The sequence below is a fragment of the Leucoraja erinacea genome, chromosome 9 (genome assembly GCF_028641065.1).
Source record: "Leucoraja erinacea ecotype New England chromosome 9, Leri_hhj_1, whole genome shotgun sequence".
In the NCBI taxonomy this organism is placed as follows: Eukaryota; Metazoa; Chordata; class Chondrichthyes; order Rajiformes; family Rajidae; genus Leucoraja; species Leucoraja erinaceus.
The window spans coordinates 38,987,214-39,000,231 of NC_073385.1; the positions used below are offsets into that span (position 1 = coordinate 38,987,214).

General features: G+C 49.3%; 1 protein-coding gene across 2 annotated transcripts in view; it reads right to left on the bottom strand.

Moving 5' to 3' along the window:
- The window catches only part of akap6 (A kinase (PRKA) anchor protein 6), a 370,946-nt gene that overhangs the window by 193,993 nt on the left and 163,935 nt on the right, over positions 1-13,018 (bottom strand). For both annotated transcript variants that reach the window (XM_055640567.1, XM_055640568.1), the window contains one exon: positions 9,835-9,998. In XM_055640567.1, the coding sequence (XP_055496542.1) occupies positions 9,835-9,998 (164 nt within the window). The remainder of the gene's footprint in view (positions 1-9,834; positions 9,999-13,018) is intronic.

The following is a 13,018-nucleotide window of genomic DNA, read 5'->3' on the forward strand; positions in this document are numbered from 1 at the left end:
AGGCTTACCGTGCCAGGAAATTTCCCAAAATTATTTCATTTCCCTAAAATTACCTGAAGACAACCAGAATTTCCCGAATTTCAAGTGATTTCCTTCAAAGTGGAAACACTGCGACAGTGCGTGATCGGGAAGGAGGTCTTGCTGAAGCTCCTCAAGAGCATTGTGGATAAGTCCCCAGGATCAGATGGGATATATCCTGTGTTATTAACAGGGACAAGAGAGGATATTGTGGGGGCATTAACGAGAATCTTTGTCTCTTCTCTAGACACTGGCGAGTTCTTGGAGCTCTGGAATGTGGCCCGATGTTGTTCCTTTGTTTAAGAAGGGAAGTAGAGAGAATCCAGGGAATTATAGGCCAGTTGAGAGGCATATATTGGATAGATGCTCAGACCTTTTTGCTGGGTGGAAATGTCGAACGCTAGAGAGCATAGTTATAAGGGCCCGTTTCTGTGTCGAATGTTCTGTGTTCCATGTTCAATGTCAACATCTGTGAGTCTAATGGGCCTGTCCCACTTGGCGATTTTTTAGGCAACAGCCGGCGACTGTCATTGTGGTAGCAGGTCGCCGAAAAACCGGTGGCAACCTATGTCATCCTGGCGACAGCCTACGTCAGCACCTACGTCAGTAGAAGTCAAGCTACGCTCATTGGTGTCAAATCCACTGTTGCCGAAAATCTTTCAACATGTTACAAATTTAGCGGCGACCAGAAAGACACTACGACTTTTTGCGTGACTGAGGAGACCACCGGCGAACAAGTGGCAACAAACTATTCGCCTGTAGTTGCCTAAAAAATAACCTAAGTAGGACAGGCCCATAAGAGTTTTGAAATACCCCTGATACACGGAATATTAAAAAAAAACATTAAAACTCTTGGAAATAATTTTTTAAATGGTAAATTCAAAATTAATTAATTAACAGATTAAAACACTGATAGGAAACTCAAACATTAAAATTACAGTAAAAAGGTAACGGAATGTATTTTTTTTCCCAATCTCCATGTTAGGAATCCCCATTTTGGTATCTCAACATATGTAATTTTGCCCAGTCTGGAAATGTCAGAACTATATAATACTGGGACGATCCTACCTCACAGTGGCTGAATGCCGAAGGTGTCCGGGGGCTGTAGACCTTGTGGAGACTACCGCCGCCTGAATGACGCCATCATCGCGGATCGTTATCCGATCCCGCGACTTCCGCGACTTCTCCGCTCATCTGGCTGGTGCAAAGTTTTTTTCCCCAAAAGTTGACCTGTGCGACTGGTGGATGTGTCTAAAATGGCTATTATCACCCATTTGGTTTGTTCGAGTTCCTTCGTATGCCTTTCAGCCTTAAGAATGCCGCGCAGCCTTTCCAACGCTTGATGAATACCGTGGGTCGGGGACTTGATTTTCTGTTCATTTACCTGGACAATATTCTCGTGGCTCGCCACTCTCGGCAAGAACATTGTGCCCACCTCCATTTGTTGTGTCAGCGCCTCAGCGAGCACGGTCTCACCATCAACCTCGCCAAGTGCTAGCTTGGCCTCAGTTCCATTGACTTTCTGGGCCATCGAGTGACTCACCATAGTGCTGTTCCGCTTCCGGACAAGGTTGAGGACATTCACCAGTTTCCGCCGCCTTCCACAGTGTAGGGCCTTCAGGAGTTCGTGGGGATGGTCCCATTTTATCATTGCTTTGTGCTGGCGTCAGCCAGGATCATGCGGCCGCTTTTTCAGTTGCTAACTGGTAAGCGGCGAGACGTGCAGTGGAATGACGACGTGGTGGCAGCTTTCAATGGTGCAAAGGAGGCCAATTGGCTCGAGCGCCGTGCTGGTTCATCCGCGGGCCGATGCCCCCACTGCCCTGACGGTGGATGCCTCTGATTCCACGGTCAGCGGTGTGCTGGAGCATTTGCTCGGCAGACGCTGGCGGTTTCTCGCCTTTTACAGTCGCCAGCTTCACCCTGCGGAATGCGTACAGTGCTTTCGACCGGGAGCTCCTTGCTTTGTACTTAGCTGTGACACTTCCGCTATTTCCTGGATGGCTGGGACTTTACTGCCTTTACTGACCACAAGCCCCTCACCTTTCCCATCGCAAAAGTTTCGGATCCCTGGTCTGCTCGGCAGCAGCACAAGCTCACGTTGATTTCGGTATTCATGATCGACATCCGCCACATTGCAGGCAAGTGTAACCTGGTTGCTGACGCACTGTCCCGCTGGGGCGTGGCCCCGGGGATAGACTATTCCGCCTTGGCCACAGAGCAGCTGGTGGACGAGGAGATGCCTGCTTACCGTACCGCGATTTCTTGGTTGGTGCTGGACGATGTGCCGTTAGGTCCCACCGGCAGTACGATCCTGTGCGATATTTCCACGGTTTAGCCACGGCCCATTGTCCTGGCCACCTGGCGCCGCCGGGTTTTCGACGCCATTCATGGGTTGGCCCACCCGTCTATCCATGCGACGGTTGCGATGGTGGCTGCTTGTTTTATGTGGCATGGCTTGCGGAAGAAGGTTGGTCGTTGGGCCCGGGCATGCATTCCGTGCCAGACATTTAAAATGCAGCGGCACGTCTGGGCGCCGGTGCAGTATTTCGCAGTGCCTCGCCGGCGCTATGACCATATTCATGTGGACATCGTGGGGCCGCTGCATCCATCCCGGAGTGTCACGCACTTCTGATTGTCGTGGATTGTTTTACACGGTGGCCGGAGGCCATTCCGCTCATTGACACTTCTGCTCTGTCGTGTGCCCGTGCCCTCGTTGCCCAATGGATTGCTCACTTCGGTGTCCCATTGGACATTTCAATAGACACTAGACAATAGGTGCAGGAGTAGGCCATTCGGCCCTTTGAGCCAGCACCGCTATTCATTGTGACCATGGCTGATCATCCACATTCCTCAGACCGGGGGGGGCGCAGTTCACATCAGAACTGTGGTCTGTGATAGCTCGCCTGTTGGGGACACAGCTTCACCATACGACGGCCTATCATCCCCAGTCTAATGGGTTGGTGGAGCAGTTCCATTGCCATCATAAGGCCGCTCTGAAGGCATGCCTCACGGGTCCCAAATGGATGGATGAATTGCTGGGCATTCGGACTGCCCCGAAAGAAGATTTGGCTTCGTCCTCTGTGGAATTGGTCCTCTTCGTCCTCCGCTTACCATTCCGGGGAATTTATTCCGGCTGCTGGTGTGACCCTGGAGCCACCCTCATCTGCTTTGGCCCGTTTGCGGGAGAGGGTCGGCGTTCTGCTTCCTGCCCCGACGTCTCGCCATGGCATGGCTCCTTCCCATTGGCCGCCGGCTCTAAAGGATTTTTTGTATGTCGTTCTTCGCCACGACGCCCAACGGTCACCTTTGCAGAGCTCATATGAGGGTCTGTTTCAAGTGCTGCAGCATGGGCCTACTACTTTTGTTTTGGACATGGGGGGGGGGGGGGGGTCGGCGTGAGATTGTGTCTGTGGCTTGTTTGGAGCCGGCCCATTTGGACCTTAGTGAACCAGTGCAGGTGGCCCAGCTTTGTCGTCAGCGGTGTCTGCTGTCCCGGGCACTCCCACGTTTGTCTGTACTGGGCATGTCCCCTGTGCGTGGGGATGTATGCACAAGGTCTGGCCGCCTTGTTCGTCTTCTCTTTCGGTTCCGTGCTTCTTGATCTGGGGGGGGGGAGGGGGTGCTGTGGCGGTCCCTGGTGGTTAGCCACTCGTGGGGCGAACCCTCGACTCTGGGGGTTGTGTCATTCGACTTGGTTTGACGGGAAGAACGGGTCACGGGTCCCCCCTGGGGTATATATACTGTTGGTAACAGTTGGGGCCCTTGCCCCTTGTTGTGGTTCTGAGAGCTGTTTTGTGTTAACTTAATAAAGATCACTTTGTTTGACAACACATGTCTCCCTATAAACTCAAAGATCATTGCACATCACGACATCAACAAGGCATCATGTTCAGCACAAACATTGCAGGCCAAAGGGCCAGTTCCTGTGCTGTACTTTTCTATGTTCAATAATGTTATATATATCTGGTACTTCACAACTCTTGCAGTCAATTTACCGTTTCGTTCTGGGTAAATTATTTTCTGTCAAACGTTTTTTAAAAGCAGCCTTTCCATATAAACCTTTCAACAATTTTCAAGCCACAAACTTGTATTTGTTTTAGTAGAGAGCCAACAAATAATTGGAGAGATATATTTCCATAGAGGGCAATTAAAATAACTGAGTAATGGTGTCTGAATATCCTGGTATGGCGGCTACCAAGGGTCGGGCCATCTCAACTAACAAACGGGAATGGTTGGGTCCAGAGGCGGCCCTTAGCTGGAGGGATAAAAGGCAATTGGGTGCCATCTTCCTCTTGCGGACTTCTCTGATACCAAGAAGGACATAATAAAAGGTACCTCCCGATACACCTGGCTCCTCGCTTTCATTTCGGGACCTATTGGTGACCCCTGACGCTCCATTATCATCATGATGGAGACAGCCGCCCGTCCTTCCACCTCAAATGCCGACCCAGCCCGGTCTCTCGACGCAGTCTCGGTGAAGTTACCCATCTACTGTACCGCCCGGCTGCACATCTGGTTTCAGCAGGTGGAGGCCCAATTCAACCTGCGGTCGATGACACCCGTTTCTACTATCTGGTAGGGGCCCTCGACCAGGACACGGGCGGAGAGGTCACAGACTTCCAAGCAGCCCCGCCGGCCACCGAGAAATACCGCGGCCTTCAGGAGCTCCTGCTCCAGATTTAGGGCCTCAGCAGGATGGAGCGTGCTGCCAGGCTACTTCATATGGAGGGCCTAGGCGACCAGCAACCATCAAGCCTCCTAAACGAGATGGTCCCGCTCCTAGATGGGCACACGCCTTGCGTAATGTTTGAGTACACCTGCCTGCATCTGCTGCCGGCCTACATCCACTTGCAACTCACGGCCACCTCCTTCGCCGACATCAGGGCCTTTGGTAGGTGGGCCAACGCGCTATGGATAGCCCGCCCTGATGATTCAACGCGCTGGACGACGGCGCGCACTGATGACGTCACTCTGGCAGCTCCCGATTTCCTCTGGTGGGGCGGAGGAGCTGTGGAAGGAGTGACAGCTGCATCCTGGAGGCCAGTAAGATTGCCCCCCACGGCCATGGCAGGTACTGCGCCTGCAGGCCAGCACCAGCAAGCCCCAAGCGCCACAAGCAGGAGGCGCTGGTGCTATTACCACCAGTGTTGGGGTGCTGCAGCACGGCAATGCCGCCAGCCATGCACGTTCATGGGAAATGCCTGGGCCAGCTGCCAGTAGGCCCCGTGGCGGCCGGCCAGATTCACTGCCTCTTCGCCTGGGATCGGCGCTCCGGGAGCCGCTTCCTCGTCGATACCGGGACAGAACTGAGCATCCTGCCCCCTTCGCTGGTCGACATTCGTTCTGGTAAGCGGGGGCCCGTCCTCACCGCGGCGAATGGCAGCCCCATCTGCACGTATGGGGTGCACATGGTCCCGATCGTGTTCGACTCCTGCCATTTCTCGTGGCGGTTCACTATCGCTGACGTCTCCCAGCCTTGGCTCGGTGCCGACTTCCTCCAGGCCCATTCCCTCCTGGTGGACGTCAGGCGTCAGCGCTTGTTCCACGCCACCACGATGTAGCCGATCACATTGCGATTAAATGAGCCGGTGGGACGCCCCCTGTCGTCCGTGGATTCCCGCTTCGCTCTGATCTTGGCCGCGTTCCCGGATATCCTGACCTCACAGTTTCGGTCATCGACCCCTAGTCACGGGGTGGTTCATTTCATACCAACTACCGGCCCACCTCTCCACGCACGAGCACGCCGACTGCCGCCGGATAAACTACGTCTGGCATGGCAGGAGTTCCGCACGATGGAGTCCTTGGGGACCGTCCGCCCTTTCAACAGCCCATGGGCGTCCCCATTCCACATGGTCCCTAAGGCAAGCGGGGGCTGGCGACCTTGCAGGGATTATCGGTGGCTGAATGCCGCAACAAACGCAGATCGGCACCCCGTACCCCATAACCAGGACTTCTCCGCCCATTTGGCCAGGGCTACTATATTCTCCAAAGTGGATCTGGTACGGGGTTATAACCAGATTCCGGTCCACCCGGATGATGTACCCAAGCCGGCAATCATCACGCTGTTCGCGCTGTATGAATTCGTGCGGATGCCGTTCGCCCTTAAGAACAATGCGCAGGCATTCCAACGGTTGATGGACGGGGTGTGTCGCGGCTTCGAGTTTGTTTTCGTCCACCTCAACAACATCCTGGTGGCCAGCTGCTCACAGTAGGAGCACTGCGCCAACCTCCGGCAGCTCTGTAAGCGGCTCAGCGAGGATGGCTTCACTGTCAACCTCGCCAAGTACCGTTTTGGGGTAAACCAATTCGACTTCCTCGATGCGGTTCCCCTGCCGGACAAGGTCGACGCCATCCGTCAGTTTCCCCGTCCATACACTGTGCACAGCCTGCAGGAGTTTGGCGGGATGGTGGCATTTTATCATTGTTTTGAGCCATCCGCGGCCCACATCATGTGGCCACTGTATCAACTTCTCGCAGGTGGGCGTAAGGACGTCGAGTGGACCAACGAGGCGGTGGCAGCATTAGACAGCGCGAAGCAGGCCCTTGCTCGGGCCGTACTGCTGGTGCACCCGCGCGAAGATGCTCCGATTGCTCTTGGTGCCGTGCTGGAACAAACAACTGACGGATGGGGATTGGCGGCCCCTGGCCTTCTTCAGCCGGCACCTCAACCGTTCTCAGACTAAGTACAGCGCATTCGATCACAAGCTCATGGCTCTGTACCTGGCAGTGCGCCACTTCCGCTACTTCCTGGAGGGCCGCCCACTCACCGCCTACACAGACCACAAGCCACTCACATTCGCCCTGGCGAAGGTTTCCGACCCCTGGTCCACACCACAGCAGCAGCAGTTGGCGTACATCTCCGAATACAACACCTCCATCCGCTACGTCGAGGGGAAAGAGAACCGCATGATCGACACATTGTCCCGCCCCGCCATCTGCGCCATATTCGAGATGGCGCTTGGAATTTACTATTCTGCCCTGGCGGACGCGCAGCTCACGGACGGTGAGATGCCCGCCTACAGGACTGCCATCTCGGCCATCACCTCGACAATGTCCCTCTCGGTCCTGGAGGGGCAACGATCCTGTGCGATGTGTCGTCCGGTCAGCCGCGCCCCATCGTCCCTGCCGCCTGGCGCCGGAGGGTTTTCGATGTTATCCACGGGCTGGCTCACCCATCAATCCGGGCGACGATGGCACTAGTGGCCGCTCGGTTCATGTGGCACGGTCTGCGCAAGCAGATTGGCCACTGGGCTCACACCTGCATTCCGTGCCAGATGGCGAAGATCCAGTGCCATGTCCGGGCGCCCCTCCAGGAGTTCGGTCTACCTCACCGGCGATTCGACCATCTCCACGTGGACATTGTGGGGCCTCTCCCGCCGCCCCAGGGCATTACCCACCTCCTGACGATGGTGGACCGCTTCACGCGGTGGCCGGAGGCCATACCCTTGGCTGACACGTCAACAGCTACATGCACTCGTGCGTTGTCCGCGCACTGGATTGCTCGCTTTGGGGTGCCGGCGCACATTTCCTCGGACCGGGGGCCACAGTTCACCTCCGAGCTGTGGTCTGCCATGGCTCACTTGCTGGGTGTGCGGCTGCACCATACCACGGCCTATCACCCGCAAGCTAACGGACTGGTGGAGAGGTTCCACCGGCAGCTCAAGGCAGCGCTGAACGCGCGACTCTCCGACCCGGACTGGATGGACGAGTTGCTGTGGGTCTTGCTGGGCATCCGGACTGCTCCTAAAGAGGACTTGGCCTCATCCTCAGCGGAGCTCGTTTACGGGTCACCACTTCAGTTCGGGACCTACGTCCCACACTGGCATGTTAATATGTGATCCATGTTTAGAGTTAACAAAGAAGGCCGAGCAGATGAAAGGAAGGAAATCACTTGCAACCTCTGTAAAATTTAATTCCATTAAATGGAACTTAACTTCTAATACAAATGGATAGAAGCGTAGAGAAAACTTGTAATGAAGAACATGCAACAAAGGTTCACTAGATGGACAGGACAAAATGCTGGAGTAACTCAGCAGGACAACCAGCATCTGCAGTTCCTTTCTACACAAAGATTCACTAAACTGATTTCTGGGAAGAGCGGAATGTCCGAAGAGGAAACTCTACTAATACTTCCCAGAGGGTTAAAGAAAAAGGACAATTGTGCGGAAATACATAGAATTTAATGTGAATGTATCACAAAGTGCTGGAGTAACTCAGCGGGTCAGGTACTCGTTGAGTTACTCCAGCACATTGTGATTCACTCAAGATTCCTGGTCTGCATTTCCTGGTGTCTCGAGTTTCGTATGAGGAGACTGTTTCCAGGAATTAGAAAATCTGGAACTGAAAGTCAAAATAAGAGATGTGTGATTCACAACTGGGAAGAGGAATCATTTCTTCATAGAGAGGGCTGTGAATCAAGATTAACTGACAAGATCAGTTGCATAGTCAACAAAGTGACTGGTAACATTTTGGTTACAAGCATGAAGAACAAGTGGATCATCAACAGTGATAAATGAGGTGCAGATTAATAGCGACAAATAGAAATATTAACATATTTTATAAGAACTTTGAGCATTTATATAACTGATAATAGGGCTTATGGTCAGAACAATCTGTTACTATTATAATCTCATTTTTTCAACATGAGAAGTGACCACAAAATTAGCAGAATGCTTCAGAACACAATATAAAACCGAAATTAGTAAAGCCTTATTGCTTAATATTTTAATATTTAACAGTTTTGCTGACCAGCCATCACTGCTCAAAAAAACAAGTTACTGCTTTTCAAAAATTAACATTCCATATCTTTAAATACATAATTTTAGAGGCCACAGCTTTAGATGATGAGAGGTAAAATTTAAAGGAGGCGTGTGGGACAAGTTTTTTGGCTGGAAGGCGTGGCCTGTTTCCACGCTGAATCTCTAAATTAAACTAAACCTCGACTGTAAATGACAGCCCCCTAATCTTGTACCTTTGTCCTCTCATTCGCCATTCTCTTGACATCTACTTTATATTCCATTAGGATCTTACATGTTTCAATAGGACCACTCCTCATTCTTCTTGATTCCAATGAACATAGATCTAGCCACATTCTTCAGCCACTCATGGCGGTTGTTCATCATTCCCACCTGACCATGATTTAACTGTATTCAAAGCCAGTACATCAATCAATCAATCAATCAATGATCCTTTCTTAAATAAGGGAACCAAAACTGTGCATAGTACTCCAGGTTTGATTTCACCAGTACCCTGTGTATTGTGACATTTCCCCATTTCTAAACTCCAACCTTCTTGGAATAAAGACCAAAATGCCATTTGCATTCTTAACCACTTCCCTGCTAACCTTTTGCTATTTTTACACATGAACAAAAATGACTAAAGGCATGAAGATTTTTGTTTTCATTTTTTTTTTAAACTCATGTGAACTTACTTTCCTAGCAGTGGGAGATAGAAGAAAATAAATTCAATGAAGTGCACAGTACAAAATCATAAAATAAAGCATCTGAAAGATTATGGAGGAATAATGACTAATTAACTAAATCTTAAATTGTTCAATTTTGGTCTGTTACCTTGTGCCATCAAAGCCTTTGATCGGCATCCTTCGAATTTTTCACATCCATTTCTCATGTTGTGTGGAAAAGCTATTGTTAATGATTATGTGTGCCTTTTATATGTACATTGTGTTGCAACTTTGCTTCTATTTCTGAAATGTTCTAACCTTTTGGTCTTACAAAAGAGCTATGGTAACAAGCTGCTATACAGTTGAAGTCTTTCAGATTTTTTTAATGTAATTGACAAATTGAACTGACTTACCTTGGGATTCCCAGTACCTTCTAAACCATGTGCAGTTACATCAGTTGCCAATATGTCTGCTTTGATTATGTCCAGGGCTCGAAGAATCCAACTGTGCTGGCGTTTGATTTGCTTCTGTAGTTCCTGCCACTGACTTGCAATAATCTGTAGCATGTCTTTCAATCCTTCAAAGCAAAACAACCAGATATCAGCACACATCAGTTGCAACACAAAAGCTAATAATATTCAACTAACTAATGTCACAGTCGTGACAATATTTTGTAATTTGTATTCGCACATGAATATTTAATCGAGCTGTATGAAACCTGCAGAAAAACCCTATTTCTGAACTTGCTGCCTTTAAAAAGTAAGCAGGCTACTTTTCGCAAAAAACATCCTCATTTTTGTAAATTAAGTACAAATTTATAGAGTTACAGAAAGTGTGGCATCTAATACTCTGACTACAAACACTTTCTTGTTTCTACAATTATGTTTCCTGTTGAAAACTAACACCATTTTGTTCACTGTTCTGCTTCAGTGATTTGCTTCAATGCAAACTTCTGAATGGCATCCTGCTATACTAATCAATACAGCATCAAGAGCATTTCAGTCTCTTGAAGACAGGTCTTTGGGGTCTTACACTATCAAGTCAGCTATAATGCTTTAGATTGATAGAAGCTGTGCTGACTTAGAAGATTGTGACTATTGAAAATAAATTAATTTAAAGACATCACAAACATCTGGGTGCTGGAAGAAAACATTCTCATCTGTTCTGGGCTAAACTCAAATTGGTTCTCAGCAGGGACCAAGTGTAATAGAACTGTATCTCCAATCATGTTTCATACAGAATATATTGTAAGATACAGTTTTGAACACTGATTTTTGCAATGTGATTTGATGTAACTTTTAGCACAACCTTGGAGTGAAGTAGTTCAGTTTCTGCAATCCTGAAGCAATAATTTAGTCAAGAGTCTAGAATGTTCAAATGACACATGTCCCAAAATGGATTAATGAAATTCTTACTTGTTACAACACAACAGGTCTGTAAACAGTCCAGAATAGATACCATAATAAGCAACAAAAACTATATAGTATACAAACTTAAAGCACATGGCATTGGGGGTTCAGTATTGATGTGGATAGAGAACTGGCTGGCAAACAGGAAGCAAAGAGTAGGAGTAAACGGGTCCTTTTCACAATGGCAGGCAGTGACTAATGGGGTACCGCAAGGCTCAGTACTGGGACCCCAGCTATTTACAATATATATTAATGATCTGGATGAGGGAATTGAAGGCAATATCTCCAAGTTTGCGGTTGACACTAAGCTGGGGGGCAGTGTTAGGTGTGAGGAGGATGCTAGGAGACTGCAAGGTGACTTGGATAGGCTGGGTGAGTGGGCAAATGTTTGGCAGATGCAGTATAATGTGGATAAATGTGACAAAAACGGGAAAGCAGACTACTATCTAAATGGTGTGGCCGATTGGGAAAGGGGGAGATGCAGCGAGACCTGGGTGTCATGGTACACCAGTCATTGAAGGTAGGCATGCAGGTGCAGCAGGCAGTAAAGAAAGCGAATGGTATGTTGGCTTTCATAGCAAGAGGATTTGAGTATAGGAGCAGGGAGGTTCTACTGCAGTTGTACAGGGTCTTGGTGAGACCACACCTGGAGTATTGCGTGCAGTTTTGGTCTCCAAATCTGAGGAAGGACATTATTGCCATAGAGGGAGTGCAGAGAAGGTTCACCAGACTGATTCCTGGGATGTCAGGACTGTCTTATGATGAAAGACTGGATAGACTTGGTTTATACTCTCTAGAATTTAGGAGATTGAGAGGGGATCTTATAGAAACTTACAAAATTCTCAAGGGGTTGGACAGGCTAGATGCAGGAAGATTGTTCCCGATGTTGGGGAAGTCCAGGACAAGGGGTCACAGCTTAAGGATAAGGGGGAAATCCTTTAAAACCGAGATGAGGAGAACTTTTTTCACACAGAGAGTGGGGAATCTCTTGAACTCTCTGCCACAGAGGGTAGTTGAGGCCAGTTCATTGGCTATATTTAAGAGGGAGTTAGATGTGGCCCTTGTGGCCAAGGGGATCAGAGGGTATGGAGAGAAGGCAGGTACGGGATACTGAGTTGGATGATCAGCCATGATCATATTGAATGGCGGTGCAGGCTCGAAGGGCCGAATGGCCTACTCCTGCACCTAATTTCTATGTTTCTATGTGTCTACCAATAATTTTTTTTAATAAAGTCATATGACAGTGCCCCCTATCTTGGATGCTACGCTGATGCCTATTACTGGCTCAGGCCTGGAGGGGCCCATCTCCAGCATCGTTCGTAACAGCTGAGTCCAATTAGCTGATGTTGGTTTCGCCACCTGAACCTCGTCAACCTGCTCCCTATAAAACCCAGGAGGAGGAGAGTGAGTGAGTGACGCAAGTCTGAGATGACCAAATATATCAGGTGAGTTTGTGTGGCTGCCACTGCTGAACATGGTGCCATCCCCAATGCCACAGTGCAAAAACGAAATCAAGGTCCCTGGTGTAATCAAGGCTGCATGTGGTTTATTGAAGTTTAAAGTGTTCAAAAGCCAAATGGTTGTTGGGAAGAGGTTGTTCCTGAGCCTGGATGTTACAGGTTTCAGGCTCCTCTACCTTCTTCCCAATGGCAGGAGTGAAATGAGAGTGTGGCCAGTCTGGTGTGGATACTTGATGATGTTGTGTGCCTTTTTGCGGCAGCTCCTCCTGTAGATCGCTTTGATGGTGTGGAGAGCAGTACCCCTTCTTCCAGGGACGTTACCTGTCCTGCTGAGTTACTCCAGGATTTTGTGTCTATCTTCGGTTTTTGTAATTTCCTTGGTTCCAGGGCATTTGAGTTGCCAAACCAGGCTATGGCGTGACCAGTCAATATGTTCTCTACTGTACACCTGTAGAGGTTCAAGTGAGTATTCATCAACATACCGAATCACCTCAATCTCCTAAAGAAGTAGAGGCATTGGTGGGCTTTCTTTATGACTGCATCAATGTGCTGGGTCCTGGAGAATCTATAGGGTAGCTGCAATGCAGGGAATTGTATCTTATCAAATATTACTCTCCTATAATTTCACTGACATTAAATCAGGTTGCATGTCAAGCCAATAAGTCCTGACAGCTGCACAACAAACAGGTTAAATAATCAGTGGCTAATTAAATGAGAGCAAAGTTATT